Genomic DNA, 17934 nt, shown 5'->3' with positions numbered 1-17934 from the left:
AGGCCGGGGCTAAGGCCCAGAAAACAGGATGTACTGGGAAACCTGGAAGGAATAACTTGGGTGGTTTTAAAAATGTTATGACATTTTTATTAACCCGAGCTTTTGGGCAGTAAGGATGAAGTGAAACTTTAGGAGGCACCTGAATGAGGAAAGTGTGGTGCAGAAGACAATTCAGAAAATTGCTGCACCAAAAGCAGTTCGTATGGGAAATCTGAGAGCAGCCTTGACAGAGATTGACATCTGTAGGAGAAAAATTATACGGCAGACTTGAAAGCAAATGCATTAAATCTCCAGAACTACTGTATATTCTACTTACCAGAAAGTTCTGCAGAAGTAATGTGAAATAGCACATGCTAAAAAATAACTGGCATTTGAAATTGGGAAGTTGCTAATGTAGTGCCTCTTTCTTTCTTTTTCTCTCTCTGTGTGTGTATGTGTGTGTGTGTGTATATATATATAAAACGAGAAGTTCTTAGGAAGTTGATCAGTGAGTCTCATTTTAGTTCCAAGGAAAGTAATTGAAAATTTACATAAGAATAGAATATCACAACACTGACTTCTAAGTATAACATTTCTAGGGACAAACCAGGATGACTTCTCTAATATAGTGCCTCTCTCTAAATTATTTTCTGCTTAAAAGAAATAAAATAGATGATGTGGTGGGCGTAATTTACTTGGGTTTTCAGAAAGGTTTGGATAGGGGCCCTATTAGCGACAGGTGAAAAGAGAAAATCTTACTGGGGATTAAAACTGGTTAAGCAATAGGAAATAATCAAGTGAACACTAATTCTTAGAATGGAGAGATTAATAGTTTGTACTCCAGGAGATGGAATTTGGATAAGTGATTAATGTACTTCTTATCTAAAGGAGGTAGTAGTTGACAAGTAATGGAACTTGTTGATGACAGTATAACTTGGTTGATAAAAGCTGCAACAAATGCTGTTAAAAAGGGAATAGGGATCTGTAATAGAACCAGACTCACCCGGCAGCACCTCCTGCTGGTTGCCCTTGGGAATTAGCTCGTCAGCCTCTGGAGCGCCATCTGGTGATCCGCCTTACCACCGGCCCCAGTCCCTCCCAAGATCCAGTGCCTCCTCCCACTGGGGTGCTGCCCCCAGCAGTAAACCTCAACAATCCCTGAGGGTCTCCCCTCCCTGCGGAACACCCCACCCACTACCCCCACCTCGCCTCAGTCTTGGCCACTGCCAGTCATTGCTTAGTCCCCCTCCCCGGGGCCGACTGCAGTGTATCAGCCACTCATCACAGGCGAGGGGCTTTGGACCTGCTGCCTCTGCCTATCTATGGGCTGCCCCCTTGCAACCCCAGTACCTAATAGGCCCTAATCTAGGCCTCGCAGCCTGGGGGTTTTCAGGCCAGAGCTCCCCTGCTCCCAAGGCCTTTCCCCCTCAGCCCTGCTCCAATATAAGTATTACCTCAGTCCCTGCAGCCAGGCCCTTCCCTCTCTGAACGCAGAGAGACACTGTGGCTAAGCTTCTGCCTAGCAGCCCCTTTATAGGCCCAGCTGCGGCCTGATTGAGGCTTGGCCCAGCTGTGGCCATTTCCCCAATCAGCCTAGCTTTTCTTGGCCTCAGCCCTGGCTCTCTCCCAGGGCTGGCTTTTAAGCCCCACAGGACAAGAGCGGGTAACCACCCCGCTACAAGATCTAAAAAAATAACATTCCCAAGCAAGAATATATCATTCTCTTTTCCCAAGTTATACTTTTTCAGTAATCTGGCTGCTCAACTAATTACCCAGATACCTGTGATTCCATTAGTTCCCCTGAATCAGCAATCGCTCAGCACAGTATATACCTATTGTTAGGAAGAGTTCATGTTACCAGTTGCTTCATCTTGCTGTAAACTGCATCTGGCATGTCTCTAATGATTGAAAAAATGTTAGATATAATGTATTTAATATATCTGTTCGTAGACCTTACCAATCACTATTGAATATGGTCATCCAGGAACTTTTCTTCTTTTTCTAGTTTAAGTTGGGTTGGAAGGTTTGGGAAGGCTTGATGGTAAACTACACTTTGCCCTTAAACTTCAGACATCTTAGAAAAGACAAATTCTCCATGGGGACAGATAAACAAAGCGGGGTACCTTTTACCAACCCAGTCAGTGATTCATGTGTATTAGCCCATGCGCAGCAGTCACTGGGCTTTCACCGGGTTTTTCACATTAAAGCATATTTGCAGTATTGTCTCAAAATATCTCTGCACAATTTTAATATTTAAATACGAAGCTTTCTCTTTATTAAACATTATATTTGAAGTATATTAGAAAAGCTTTATTGGCTTGTTATGAAAATTACATCTTGTATTTAATTCACAGAGTGTCCCAGAACACCAGATACTCCAAACAGTGACCCTCGTTTTTCTACGAACAACAGATTGATGGTCTTGAAAAAGCAATTGGATATAGAACTGAAGGTAAAGCAGGGAGCAGAGAATATGATACAAATGTATTCAAATGGCTCTTCAAAGGTAAGGCTTTGAAATACTTAAAGAAAACTGAAAAAACCAAAAATATAAAAATCATGTAGTTTGAACATATGAACAGTGTGCTATTTTTTATTTCAAGAAACTACATAGTAATGTAGAACTTAGACAATTAATGTTATACTCTTCACCTCTAGAAGTGTGGTTTCATCCTACCGAAGGTGGTTAAGTTTAGAGGTGGTTTAGTTTTCATCAGTTCTATCCCATGGGTTTCAACCTACATAATGAATCGAGTTTATGAAATCTAGCACCTATTAATCTTTGATTATGCATGATTCACTCTGAAAAGCAGGGCATGCTGTGTAGTGCTCTACATGGTGTGACATATTGTGATGCTTATTCTGGGTATTATGGCTTTTATGAAGGGAAATCATGCCTCACCAATCCATTAGAATACTTTGAGGGAGTCAACAAGTGTGTGGACATGCGTAATCCAGTGGATACAGTGTACTTGGACTTTTAGAAAGCCTTGATAAGGTCCCCCATCAAAGGCTCATAAGCAAAGTACGCAGTCATGGGATAAGAGGGAAGATTCTTCATGGGTCAGTAACTGATTAAAAGATAGAAAATAAAGGGTAGGAATAAATGGTCAGCTTTCGCAATGCAGAGAGGTAAATAGCAGGGTTCCCTAAGGATCTGTACTGGAACCTGTTCTGTTTAACATATTTATAAATTAAATGGAAAAGGAGGTGAAGGGTGAGGTGGCAAAATTTGCAGATGATACAAAATTATTCAGGATACTTAAATCCAAAACTGACTGTGAAGAGTTACAAAGGAATCTCACAAAACTGGGTGACTGGGCAACAAAATGGTACATGAAATTGAGTGATGATAAATTAAAGTAATGCACATTTGGAAAACATAATCCCAACTATACATATAAAATGATAGGTTTCAGAGTAACAGCCGTGTTAGTCTGTATTCGTAAAAAGAAAAGGAGTACTTGTGGCACCTTAGAGACTAACCAGTTTATTTGAGCATGAGCTTTCGTGAGCTACAGCTCACTTCATCGGATGCATAGCATATCGTGGAAACTGCAGAAGACATTATATACACACAGAGACCATGAAACAAAACTTCCTCCCACCCCACTCCCCCGCTGGCAACAGCTTATCTAAAGTGATCATCAAGTGGAGCCATTTCCAGCACAAATCCAGGTTTTCTCACCCTTCCCCCCCCCCCCCCCCCACACACACATACAAACTCACTCTCCTGCTGGCAACAGCCCATCCCCCTTTGAAACCCCTCTTTATAATGCGCATGATAATCAAGGTGGGTCACCTCCAGCACTAATCCAGGTTTTCTCACACACACCCCCACACCCCCCCCCTCCAAAAACCACACACACAAACTCATTCTCCTGCTGGCAACAGCTCATCTTACAATGTGCACAGCAATAATCCAAGTTTAACCAGAACGTCTTGGGGGGGGTTTTGCAGGAAAAAAACAAGGGGAGACAGGCTACCTAGCATAATGACTTAGCCACTCCCAGTCTCTATTCAAGCCCAAATTAATAGTATCCAATTTGCAAATGAATTCCAATTCAGCAGTTTCTCGCTGGAGTCTGGATTTGAAGTTTTTTTGCTTTAAGATAGCGACCCTCATGTCTGTGATTTCGTGACCAGAGAGATTGAAGTGTTCTCCGACTGGTTTATGAATGTTATAATTCTTGACATCTGATTTGTGTCCATTTATTCTTTTACGTAGAGACTGTCCAGTTGACCAATGTACATGGCAGAGGGGCATTGCTGGCACATGATGGCATATATCACATTGGTGGATGTGCAGGTGAACGAGCCTCTGATAGTGTGGCTGATGTTGTTAGGCCCTGTGATGGTGTCCCCTGAATAGATATGTGGGCACAGTTGGCAACGGGCTTTGTTGCAAGGATAGGTTCCTGGGCTAGTGGTTCTGTTGTGTGGTATGTGGTTGTTGGTGAGTATTCGCTTCAGGTTGGGGGGCTGTCTGTAGGCAAGGACTGGCCTTTCTCCCAGGATTTGTGAGAGTGTTGGGTCATCCTTCAGGATAGGTTGTAGATCCTTAATAATGCGTTGGAGGGGTTTTAGTTGGGGGCTGAAGGTGACGGCTAGTGGCGTTCTGTTATTTTCTTTGTTAGGCCTGTCCTGTAGTAGGTGACTTCTGGGAACTCTTCTGGCTCTATCAATCTGTTTCTTCACTTCCGCAGGTGGGTATTGTAGTTGTAAGAATGCTTGATAGAGATCTTGTAGGTGTTTGTCTCTGTCTGAGGGGTTGGAGCAAATGCGGTTGTATCGCAGAGCTTGGCTGTAGACAGTGGATCGTGTGGTGTGGTCAGGGTGAAAGCTGGAGGCATGTAGGTAGGAATAGCGGTCAGTAGGTTTCCGGTATAGGGTGGTGGTGTTGTGACCATCGTTTATTAGCACTGTAGTGTCCAGGAAGTGGATCTCTTGTGTGGACTGGACCAGGCTGAGGTTGATGGTGGGATGGAAATTGTTGAAATCATGGTGGAATTCCTCAAGGGCTTCTTTTCCATGGGTCCAGATGATGAAGATGTCATCAATATAGCGCAAGTACAGCCCCCCAACCTGAAGCGAATACTCACCAACAACCCCATACCACACAACAGAACCACTAGCCCAGGAACCTATCCTTGCAACAAAGCCCGTTGCCAACTGTGCCACATATCTATTCAGGGGACACCATCACAGGGCCTAACAACATCAGCCACACTATCAGAGGCTCGTTCACCTGCACATCCACCAATGTGATATATGCCATCATGTGCCAGCAATGCCCCTCTGCCATGTACATTGGTCAAACTGGACAGTCTCTACGTAAAAGAATAAATGGACACAAATCAGATGTCAAGAATTATAACATTCATAAACCAGTCGGAGAACACTTCAATCTCTCTGGTCACGCAATCACAGACATGAGGGTCGCTATCTTAAAGCAAAAAAACTTCAAATCCAGACTCCAGCGAGAAACTGCTGAATTGGAATTCATTTGCAAATTGGATACTATTAATTTGGGCTTGAATAGAGACTGGGAGTGGCTAAGTCATTATGCTAGGTAGCCTGTCTCCCCTTGTTTTTTTCCTGCAAAACCCCCCCCAAGACGTTCTGGTTAAACTTGGATTATTGCTGTGCACATTGTAAGATGAGCTGTTGCCAGCAGGAGAATGAGTTTGTGTGTGTGGTTTTTGGAGGGGGGGGGTGTGTGAGAAAACCTGGATTAGTGCTGGAGGTGACCCACCTTGATTATCATGCGCATTATAAAGAGGGGTTTCAAAGGGGGATGGGCTGTTGCCAGCAGGAGAGTGAGTTTGTATGTGTGTGTGGGGGGGGGGGGGGGGGGGGAAGGGTGAGAAAACCTGGATTTGTGCTGGAAATGGCTCCACTTGATGATCACTTTAGATAAGCTGTTGCCAGCGGGGGAGTGGGGTGGGAGGAAGTTTTGTTTCATGGTCTCTGTGTGTGTATATAATGTCTTCTGCAGTTTCCACGATATGCTATGCATCCGATGAAGTGAGCTGTAGCTCACGAAAGCTCATGCTCAAATAAACTGGTTAGTCTCTAAGGTGCCACAAGTACTCCTTTTCTTTTTATATAAAATGATGGGGCTCTAAGTTACCACTCAAGAAGAGATCTTGGAGTCACTGTGGATAGGTCTCCGAAAACATCCGCTCAATGTGCAGCAGCAATCAAAAAAACTACCAATGTTGGGAACTATTCGGGATGGGATAGATAACGAAACAGAAAATATCAAAATGCCACTGTATAACTCCATGGTACACTCACACCTTGAATACTGCATGCAGTTCTGGTTACCTCATGTCAAAAAAAGACATACACCTCTACCCCAATATAACGCGATCCGATATAACACAAATTCGGACATAACGCGGTAAAGCAAAAATGGTTTTCTGTCTCGTCTACAACATACAGTACTTTTATTCTGTTTAATCCCAGTTCATACATTTAATGATTAGCGCGTACATATTCAGTATGTATGTTTTTACAAGCCTGCCTTGGATCGAAAGTCGAAACACAAAGCCGAGCGCATTTACAACATTTTTAAACTTTCACTCCGATCTTCTTTGCATAAAAACCAGTCTTGTCTGCAAGTCTTAATTAAAGTTATAACGTTGACAGTTTAAATCCGTTGATAGTTTAAAACCATTGAAAGTTTAAATTCGTTTTGCGGACAACAAAATCATGTGCGAGGTGGTAGCTAATTTTCAACAGCCGTTATAATAAAAACAGCCTTTGTAATTTATAACCATGACTAATTTATCAGAAAGGAGAGTTCAGTCTAACTTCGTTGTTGACTAACCTGCTGCTGCCTTGCCAGTTTAAAGTTGTTACAAACCATCCGTGGTTGGCGCCTCGGCTCTTAAAATGTGGCTTCTGTCAAATTACATACATACAGTATATTGTGTGTACCAATGTGCATGTATCAAAGTGGTGGAACGAATGTGCAACAATGAGAAGGCAGGAGTAAACGTATGTTGCCTGCCCATGGTCCCATTAGGCGTTTTCATCTCGCCCGCCTATTTTAATCTCATTTCTAAATTGTGTACAGTATCGACTAAGCTTAAGTTGTCTCACTAGTTGTATTTTGGAAACATTGTAACTCTGCGCTGAGATTTTCTAAACAATTTTAAAAAATTGTTAGCATTAATATTAAAATACCATTGACATAATGGCAAGTTGTTCACAGCCATGGAAATGAAAGGCATGGACAGTCAAAGAAAAATTGGAAGCTTTGGACAGACTGAAATCAGGAATGAGCCAAGCGAAGGTCTCAAAAGAACTAGGAGTGGGAGAAACAACATTAAGATGAGGAAAAATTACGATCAGTGCTAGTTGAGCTGGATGAACGTGAAGGCCTGGAAAGGAAACGCCTCAAAACTGCCCAGGATAACCAACTAGATAGAGCAGTATTTATGTGGTTTACCCAAGAACGCTCCGACAGCACGCCAATTTCCGGTGACATAAGGAAACAAGCGGAGAAATTGAAGAAGGATCTCTATTTTAGACGCTTGGGTGAGGACGCTTTTGCACATCAAGGTAACGAATTTAAAGCTAGCAGTGGATGGCTTAATCGTTTTAAAAAACATCATGGCATTTGGCAAGTCACAATTTCAGGAGAGACGTGCTCTGCTGATATAAAAGCTTGCAACGAATACCCGCTAAAGTTACAAGAGATCATCATCGAGTGTGGCTATGCTCCGGAGGAAATCTATAACGCTGATGAAACCGGCTTATGTTACCGTATGCTGCTGGATAGAACACTTGCTTCTAGGACTGAAGAACAAAAGGCCAAAGGTTTTAAGGTGATAAGAGAGTGACAATACTTTTCTGCGTGAGTAAAACCGGTTCACATAAACTTAAACCTCTGTGCATAGGAAAATCCAGGTTACCTTGGGCTTTCTACCATAAGAACATGGATTCACTTTCCTTCATTTATCGCCATTCAAAAAATGCCTGGATGACACTGGATATTTTCGAGGAATGGTTTAATAAATATTTTGCACCAGCTCTCTGGAGCCACCTACGCAGACAAAACCTGGATCCAAAGGCATTGCTCCTACTTGACAACTGTCCCGCCCACCCCCCAGTAGAGACCTTAACTAGCAAAGACGGGAAGATAAAGGTGAGCTACCTTCCTAAGAACACAACATCCAAAATGCAGCCCCTTGATCAAGGCATTATAGCCACATTTAAAATGAACTATCGTAAAGTCTTAGTAAAGAAAATTGTTGAGGACAACAGTAGCATAACGGAAGTAATCAAGAAATTGAATTTGCTGGATATATTTAACTTCGGGGAGACAGCCTGGCTAGGAATCACTCCGTCAACGATAGAGAAATGTTGGCATCATGGTCTCAAAAGTGCTTTTGTCACTGAAAGTGATGACAACCAAGATGAGGAAGAAGATGAGAACAACTTTGAAGGTTTTACGGAAGAAGAGGCCATGAAGGCAGAACAAGTCTACAGGGAACTTATGGCTCAAAGTGGGATAGTTAATCAAGAGTGGATGGAGGTGGATGCTATGTGTCCAACCTATGAACGACTTACAGATGTAGATATAATTCATAATGTTGCCCCTCAACAAAAAACTCCCATCTCCAAAATGTTTTCAAACTATTTAATAGTTAACAGTTCATATTACTGAACAATATATGTATGACATAGTTGGCTAAGTGACAAAGTGGCCCATGCTCCTATTTGCTAAAATACCAAAATCCTTTTTTACAGTAATTTGTCAGGATGTTTAATTAAAAGCTTTTTCTGGTATTTTATGTGAATTTTGCATTTTCCTAAGCATTACTGCAGACCAAATGATTAATGTATGATGAAATGTAGCTCACATGGTTGCATTTAGCAGTGTTTAGTACCTGTGTAGTTAATAAGTTTTAATAAGTGTGGTTTTAAGTAAGCTTATAAAATAATTGTTGTAATTAAAGAAAGGAGATACAATTTAACCATTGTAGAACATTTATTTACTGCATACACCATGTTAGTTCTAACAAAAATGATTTGCTGACTATTAATAACGGAAATGCTCGAGGCCAAAGTGAGTTCGATATACCGCGGTTTCACCTATAACATGGAAAGATTTTTTTTGGCTCCTGAGGACCGCGTTATATCGGGGTAGAGGTGTATTAGAATTGGAAAAGTACAGAGAAGGGCAACAAAAATGATTAGTGGTATGGAACAGCTTCCATATGAGGAGAGATTAAAAAGACTGGGATTGTTCAGCCTAGAGGGATTTGATAGATATCTATTAAATCATGAACCGTATCAAGAAAGTGAATAGGAAAGTATTATTTACCCCTTCACATAACACACAAACCAGGGGTCACCCAGTGAAATTAATAGGCAGCAAGTTTGAAACAAACAAAAGGAAGTACTTCTTCACATAATGCACAGTCTACCTGTGGAACTCATTGCAAGTGGAAGTTGTGAAGGCCAGAAGTATAACTGGGTTCAAAAAAGAATTTGATAAGTTAATGGAGGATTAGGCTATCTGGCTATTAGCGAAGGTGGTCAGAGATGTAACCCCATGCTCTGGTGGGTCTCTAAACCTCTGACTTCAAGAAGCTGGGCCTAGACACTCAGGGATGAATCATTTGAAATTGCCATGTTCTTTCCCTCTGAAGCATCTGGCACTGGCTTCTGTCAGAAGAGTGGATACTGAGCTACATGGATCATTGGTCTGACCCAGTATGGCCACTCTTATGTACGTAAGAGTGGTGCATCTTTTTAATCCATTGGGCTAAAGGATGATTTGAGCAAGATTTTTGAGCTCTAGTGTTCATGCTAGTCAAGCAGAATGTGTCTTTGCAAAATATGTCTATGAAAGGCATACATCAGTTTTAGCCAACAGTAACAGATTCTTGTACAAAGACAAACTCTCCGTCTTTTCATCCCATTTTATAGGGAAGCTGTCAGGATTTTATGAATCTACTATTAATCTTTCTAAATATAAAGTGTACTAGTTCTTTTTAAAGGGTAATTGCTCTAATTACTCTTATGTGGAGGAACACTTGGAAGAAAGCTAAAGAGAAAACTTACTTAAACGTAAGATTTTTTTTTTTGTAGATGTCCTGATATTCTATATAGTAAAGTTACAATCTGACATTAACAAATGTTACAAAAGAGCTAAATAAATTATAGATCTGAATTTATATATAAAAAACACATACACATAGTAGAATCAAAAGATGTTAAAGGAAAAATTTATGGAGGAATACTAAATAGGTTCTCTTTAATTTTGTGGCTCATATATCATTATTTTTATGATGTACATTGTTCTAGATGAGTCATCTAACCAAGGCTTTTTTAAACCAAACACGGAAATATTTATTTATTTATTTATTCGTGGATATAAAGGAAATCTCAATATTCAAATGAGAAAAATCAGACAGCGCCTAAAATCCTTTTTTCTGTAAAAACCCTTCCTCCCCCCCGTCATGATATCTATCTTGAGTGTAACTAAGAGTGGACGAATGCAACAGCCAATGAAGGGAAGTGCTTTGATTCTCAAGCTGCACCCGCAGAAAGAGTGATAACAGAGAATATGCTAAGAGTATATAAAATCATGAATGGTATACAGAAAGTAGATCAGATGCTTCTATTTTGTCTCTTAATTTTTCTCCTCCACACAAAACAGTCTATTATTTCAGTAGGTCTCAAATTTTTTTTTTGCGGACCACTCGAAAATTGCTGAGGGTCTGGGTGGACCACTTAATGATCTTTCCAAATGTTGTTTGTACCATTAGCTAACTATTGTAAAGTGCTTTGGATAAAAATGCTATATTTAAAAAAAACCTTAATAATAAAAAAATTCTATAAATAAAAGCACACAACTCTTATTTTAATATCAGTAGTCTTACCTTTCTAATGCAATGGATGTGTCCGCTCTCTCCCACCACGGCAACCCCTGAGCTAGGGCTGGGAAGGAGGGGGGTCTCCCCCGCTGCGGCAGTCACTGAGCTGGGCTGGGAAGGAAGGGGGTCTCTTCCTCTCTCCTCTGCTGTGGCAGCCCCTGAGTTGTGGCTGGGAAGGAGGGGGGGGTCTCTTCCCCCACCACAGCACTACAGAGCTGAGGCTGGGAAGGAGGGCCGTCTCTCCCCAGCAACCGCAGCCCTGGAGCTGGAGAAAGTTTGCCTCTTTGGCTGCCGCAGCTTTGCACATCCCAAATTCCCCCCACCCCCTTTTCTCACCCAGCCCCTACTCCCCCGAAGGCCACCACCTCACCTTACATGTGCGTCTTTTCCAGGGTCTAGGCACCTAATTAGTGGAGCCACACCTGCGCGGCTCCACTAATTCGGTGAGTGGCCCTTCATTCTCTCATGTGCGGCCACCCAGACGCACACCTTAGAGGGAACTATACACAGACCACCACAGTTTGAGAACCTCTGTATTATTGGGTTGAATCCAGTATGAGTTTCTCATGACATCTCCAGTTGGAACTGCCCAATACTTTGGGGTCTTTTACCAAAACACCTGCCTGTCATGCACCTGTGGCTTACTAGATTGAAAAGGAAGTAGTGATAAGGCAGCTGGAAGAAGTACCAAAAGTGTACCTTTTAACCAAAGTCCATACAAGCTTATATGGTCATTTATATCCTTGTGAGGTCATATGACCAGTCTCTCTAGCTCAGCTTTAGGTACTCCTAAAAAAAATTCAGGTGATCCCCATGGATCATCATTAAGGCTGCGATTTTGTCAGGGAGTTCGCAGAAGTCACGGAATCCGTAACTTCCAAAGACCTCTGTGACTTCAGCCCCCGCGGCTAGGAGCCACAGGGTCCTGCCACCTCTTGCAGCGGCAGGGAGCTGTGAGGTACCCCTGCCGCTTAAGCTCTGAGCCGCCATGGGTGGTGGGGATTTACTCCTCAGCTTCTTGGCTACCACGGCAGGGCAAGGGCATCCCCGCAGGGCCCCAGGGAGACCCCTGCAGTTCCAAGCCGCGGACGGAGGGGGATCCTGGAGCTCTGAGCCCCCACGGGTGGTGGGGGCCTCCCAGAGCTCACAGCTGCCCAGCCCCATTCCATTCTATCATGGATATTTTTAATAAAAGTCAGGTACAGGTCACCAGGCTTCCATAAATTTTTCTTTATTGCCCATGACCTGTCCGTGACTTTTACTAAAAATACCCATGACAAAATCTTAGCCTTTAATCATCATCAGAAATGCACCAGTGTGGCCTCTCATAGCTCAGGGTCCTTTAAGCTAAAGCAGGCAATTATAATCAGTGACTGAATCTTTTACTTGCTAATTGATAAATGTTTAAATCAGTCCAGTTTCATATATGGTGGCTGGGTTAGGAAAGGGAAGATGCTTCTTCTGAAACACTGTCCCCAATGGTTTCTGCAACAAATATAAAATGATATGCCACGTATCCATTTTATCTGCTGCACAGTTCTCAGTTGTGACTAAAACAGCTGAACTGCTTTAACCTATACCTTAACCGTAGTCCAGATTTTTATGTGTATCAAATAAAAAATTTAAAAGAACCCAAGTACCTGCAAGTGATGCAGCTGAAATGGCTGGGATCGGGGGGAGGGGACATGATGGGGAGAGAAGGACTAGCAAATTCAACCAGCTCCCAGTGATCCAGCAGGTCTTCGAAAAGCAGTTTGTGGCGCTCCAGCCATTTAATATACAGACTAAATCATCCTTTTTATTTTACTCCAATTCTGTTTGAGTGGAAGGAATCATAGGACTGCAAGGGACCTCGATAGGTCTTCTAGTCCAGTCCCCTGCACTCAAGGCAGGACCAAGTATTATCTAGACCAACCCTGACAGGTGTTTTTCTAACCTGCTCTTAAAAATCTCCAATGACAGAGATTGTTCAATCTCCCTAGGCAGTTTATTCCAGTGCTTAACCACCCTGACGGTTAGGAAGTTTTTCCTAATGTCCAACCTAAACTGCCCTTGCTGAAATTTAAGCCCATTGCTTCTTGTCCTATCCTCAGAGGTTAAGGAGAAAAATTTTTATTCCTTCTGCTTGTAACAATCTTTTATGTACTTGAAAACTGTTGTCATGTCCCCCCTCAGTCTTCTCTTCTCCAGATTAAACAAACCCAATGTTTTCAATGTTCCCTCATAGGTCATATTTTCTAGACCTTTAATCATTTCTGTTGCTCTTCTCTGGACTTTCTCCAATTTGTCCACATCTTTCCTGAAATGTGGCAATCAGAACTGGACACAGTACTCCAGTTGAAGTCTAATCAGTGTGAGATAGAGTGGAAGAATTCCTTCTTGTGTCTTGCTTACTACACTCCTGCTAATACATCCCAGAATGATGTTTGCTTTTTTTGCAACAGTGTTATGCTGTTAACTCCTATTTATCTTATGACCCCCAGATCACTTTCTGCAGTATTCCTCCCTACGCTGTCATTTTGCATGTGTGCAACTGATTGCTCCTTCCTAAGTAGAGTACGTTGCCTTTGTCCTTACTGAATTTCATCCTATTTACTGCAGACAATTTCTCCCATTTGTCCAGATGATTTTGAATTTTAGTCTTATCCTCCAAAGCACTTTCAACCCCTCCCAGCTTGGTGTCATCCGCAAACTTTATAAGTATGCTCTCTATGCCATTATCTAAATCACTGATGAAGATAGAGCAGAACCTGACCCAGAACTGATCCCTGTGGGATCCCACTTGATATGCCCTTGCAGCTTGACTGTGAACCACTAATTACTGTTTGGGAATGGTTTTCCCACCAGTCATGCAGCCACCTTACAGTAGCTCCATCTAGGTTGTATTTCCCCTAATTTGTTTATGATAAGGTCATGCAAGATTAGTATCAAAAGCCTTACTAAAGTCAAGATATACCACATCTACTGCTTCCCCCCCCCCCCCCCCCCCCCCCCGCATCCTCCCAATCTGCAAGGCTTGTTCATGTTCTGAGCTTGATAAATCCACTAGACTGATACTAACCAAATAACTAAACCCAGTGTGCCCTTTATCCACAGCTAGGATCCCCAGGCTTATTTTCCCCATGGGTTTCCTTCTCCCCACCTCTCTGCTCCCAGTGAGTGACTGCAGAATTTCCCTTTGTAGCCCCCTGCTACTTCAAATTTCAAATCTCTGGGCCTCCCTCCATATGCAACTATGAAGGTTAATTGGCCTCTCTTCTGGACCACCTTAACCCCTTCAGGGCTGATATGGGTGCTTAGAAATATTCTGCATTCAAGGAGACTCAGGCATTAAAAGATCTAAGCACAACAGATGTTATAACAAGTACTCAGGTCTGACTCTGAGGCTACGTTTGTACATTTCTGTTAAAAGTATGTGATGTCTTTTACCATGGATTACCTGCATCTTCTCTCATGTAGGAGCCGGGGTGCCCACAGCTGTATGCACATTGTGCACAGTGCATACCACTGGTGGGGAGTAGGGCCACCCAGAGTGGGGGGCAAAAGGGGAAGTTTGCCCTGGGCCCCCAGACCTGTGTGATGCTGCAATCCCATACACTGGTTCACAACACCACTCACTGAAACTTGGCCCGGCAGCCCTTCAGTCAGGACAGAGGGGCTGCCAGGCCAAAGCTGAGTGTCACTAGCTGCCATGCTAAATTAAAGTGAGAGTGGTTTTTAGTTATGTGTACCATATGAAAAAATTTGGAGGGGATCCATGTGTAGAAGTGTTACCAATAAGTAAAACAGAAATCTGTAGCAGTAAGGGCATGGGCGAAAATCAGAGCAATAAGGTAAAAACAGGTCAGCAAGGTAGATAGAACTATGATCTTACGAGATCTGATGTTCCTAGACAATGTCACATTTATCCAGATTATTTCCAATAGAATGGCTTGAGCTGTTTTCATGAACTAAAAATATACCTCCACCCTAGCTTACGTTCCATTAATGTCCTAGAGTAGTTTGGTGAATTGGTTTGCTGCGTTATGTGATCTGTAGGGCCCTACCAAATTCACAGCCATGAAAAATATGGCACGGACCGTGAAATCAGACTTCCTCTGTGAAATTTAGCTATTGGAGGGAGGGAGAGCAACAGGGCTGGGGACACCGCTGCTGGGGTCTCCTACCGTTCACCGGGCTCCAGCTACTAGGCTGGGGAGGGACAGGACTTCCTCTTCCCCTGCATGGCTACTCAAGGTGGAGATCAGACCCACCTCCACCTTTGGGAACCTCCTCCAGCTCTGAAGGTAGCAAAGAAGTGAGGGTGGCAATCCTGTGACCACCCTCTACAATAGCTTTGTGACTCCCACTCCCATGGCCCCTTTTGGGTTGAGACCCCCAGGGTTACAACATTGAAATTTCAGGTGTAAACATCTGAAAACATGAAATTGACCAATTTAAAAACCCTCTGGCCGTGAAATTGACCAAAATGGACTGTGAATTTGATAGGAGGCCCTAGTGATCTACTTTGCAAACTTTAAATGTTTCATGCTTTGGGAATAAATATCAGCTGCTGTTAACTAGGTTTCTTCTTCACCTCTTTGTCATCCCAAGTGTTTACATTTTAAAACTTCCTTCTTTTTTAATAGGATCGAAAACTCCTTGCTACAGCTCAACAGATGCTCCAGGACAGCAAGACGAAAATAGAAGTCATAAGGATGCAGATTCTTCAGGCAGTCCAGACCAATGAATTGGCTTTTGATAATGGTGATGAAGTAGAGAAGACAGAAATGTGCTTACTAATGTTTGAATTTTACATAGGGATGTACTAATATGCATTTATGACTGCAAGAAAACCTTGGTGGATGAGGAGGTCAGATAAAAGACAGGCTTTGGTTTTAATGAACTGAAATAGTACAGCACAATAGAGATGCCACACTACATATTCAGACCTGAATGTGATTTTTCTAAGGAAAAAATGCTTTCCCTTATTTGTAGCTTGTGGTTTGCTTTGCATTATCTTTTCACACCTCGTCCTTTCCATTTTGGCTTTTCCTTTAATATATTTCATATGCTCTTGCTCTTTTTTTTCTGCTGTGGAGAAAATAGCTGCTGTGTGTGGGTAGCAATTCCTCTTCGAAATTTTATGGCTTTTAATTTTTTTAAAGGTTTCACAGTAGCAGCTGTGTTAGTCTGAATCCGCAAAAAGAAAAGGAGTACTTGTGGCACCTTAGAGACTAACAAATTTATTTGAGCATAAGCTTTTGTGAGCTACACCATCCGATGAAGTGAGCTGTAGCTCACAAAAGCTTATGTTCAAATAAATTTGTTAGTCTCTAAGGTGACACAAGTATTCCTTTTAATTTTTTTTAAGAAGTTCAGTTTCGTTAAGGTCCAAATTCTGCCCACTTAACTCATGTGGATAGTCCAGGACTGTTAATTCTAATGGGAACATTTAAGAGAGTAAGGCAAATAGGATTTGGGCCCACATCTGGCAATTTTAGGCCAGGGAAGAAATTGAGTTTTTACAAACCAAAGCACAAAATTGTCTCAAACCAAATCTTTTCGTTGCTCAAACACTACTCAGAATTTAGTGGTGTGGTGGTTTTTTTTTTTTTTTTTTTTTTTTTTGAAAGTTCCCTTGCAGGTCTAGAGAACCTATCTGCTATTTTTCAGTCTACAGGGAAATTTTACAGATAAGTTAAAGGCCCTGAACTATCATAGTATGATGTTGTAAAATTATGAGCAGTGTGTTATGTCTAGTTTTTAAATCTTGTATGTATATATTTTGTGAATTATTGAAATTGCCTGGTAATCAGGGCTTGATATATCCATTTGCTAGTGATAAGTGGGAAGTCTTTTTACAGGGAAGTGTCATAAATTTTGTCAAACTACATTTCTAAATCTTATGGTTGTAAAGAGAATCTACCAAATTTAAATCAATGCAGTGTTATCTTCTTGAGTATGCAGACAGGACTGCAGTGTCTCCACTGCTGCTCCTAGATTTGCCAAACAGTACTAGAAGGTATCAGTAACACTAAGAGACAAGGTGGGTAAGGTCATATATTTTATTGGACCAACTTCTGTTGGCGAGGGAGACAAGTTTTTGAGTACACAGCTCTTCTTCAGGATATTACCTAACCCACCTTGTCTCTCTAATATTCTGGGACCGACACGGCTACAACAACACTGCATACATCAATAACACTGGTCATGTTCACTCTTTACTTTTCCGAACTCTGGAGGCAGTAGTGAAACTGTCAAGTAATTCTCTGCTGCTGCTTGGAAAATCTGAGCACCAGCAGAAGGCATCACTAGTTACTGACCAAAAACAATTTTGGAAAGGCCTGGTGTAAGACCTCTCTCATCCCCCATTCTTGCAGCAGCCACAAGACCTGGGGTGTGGTGTGGAATAGGGCAACAGTTAGAGCTTCAAACTGATCAGACATCATCTTGTCAGACAGTGATATGAAAGATGGAGTCTCCAATTTGGGTTCAGAGGCAGAAATCTAGAAGAAAAACTCAAAACCTTACTCTTTCCAGTAGGTGGGAGACTTGGCTTTTTGCAAGGGCATTGTCCCTTAATTTCCCGGGGGAGGACCATGGTCTTTCATATCCTCTAGTTAGTAAGTTTAGTTATTTGGTTAGTATCAGTCTGGTGGATTTATCAAGCTCAGAACATAATTATTTAAATGCAAAACTTTGAGTTTCATTATTGCTTCTATAACATACGTGGCTATGATCTGCTTTTCTTTTACAGTCTAACAAAGCTGCATCTGTTTTTCCTATACTGTTAAATTCTGCATCTATTAAATTGTTTTAATTGCTAAATATTGAGAACAAAAGTAATAGATGGTATTCAGTGAAGATTAAATGTTTTGTTTATTTGTAGCAAAACCTGTGATAAGCCCTCTTGAGCTTCGAATGGAAGAACTGCGGCATCATTTTAGGATAGAGTATGCAGTAGCAGAAGGTGCAAAGAACGTGATGAAATTGCTTGGCTCCGGAAAAGTTACCGACAGAAAAGCACTTTCAGAAGTAACTTTTTAATGTAGTTTATGAAATTTAATTTTAAATA

The 17934-nt window shown here is 41.9% G+C and overlaps 1 protein-coding gene across 6 annotated transcripts in view; it reads left to right on the top strand.

Annotated features, from left to right (window-relative positions):
- The window catches only part of PKN2 (protein kinase N2), a 137320-nt gene that overhangs the window by 62793 nt on the left and 56593 nt on the right, over nucleotides 1-17934 (top strand). For all 6 annotated transcript variants that reach the window (XM_037907284.2, XM_037907285.2, XM_037907286.2 and 3 more), the window contains exons 3-5: nucleotides 2334-2485; nucleotides 15506-15623; nucleotides 17749-17894. In XM_037907284.2, coding sequence (XP_037763212.1) covers nucleotides 2334-2485; nucleotides 15506-15623; nucleotides 17749-17894 — 416 coding nt within the window. The remainder of the gene's footprint in view (nucleotides 1-2333; nucleotides 2486-15505; nucleotides 15624-17748; nucleotides 17895-17934) is intronic.

Source organism: Chelonia mydas, chromosome 8 (assembly GCF_015237465.2).
Source record: "Chelonia mydas isolate rCheMyd1 chromosome 8, rCheMyd1.pri.v2, whole genome shotgun sequence".
NCBI lineage: Eukaryota > Metazoa > Chordata > Testudines > Cheloniidae > Chelonia > Chelonia mydas.
This window is presented reverse-complemented; position numbering and strand designations above follow the sequence as displayed.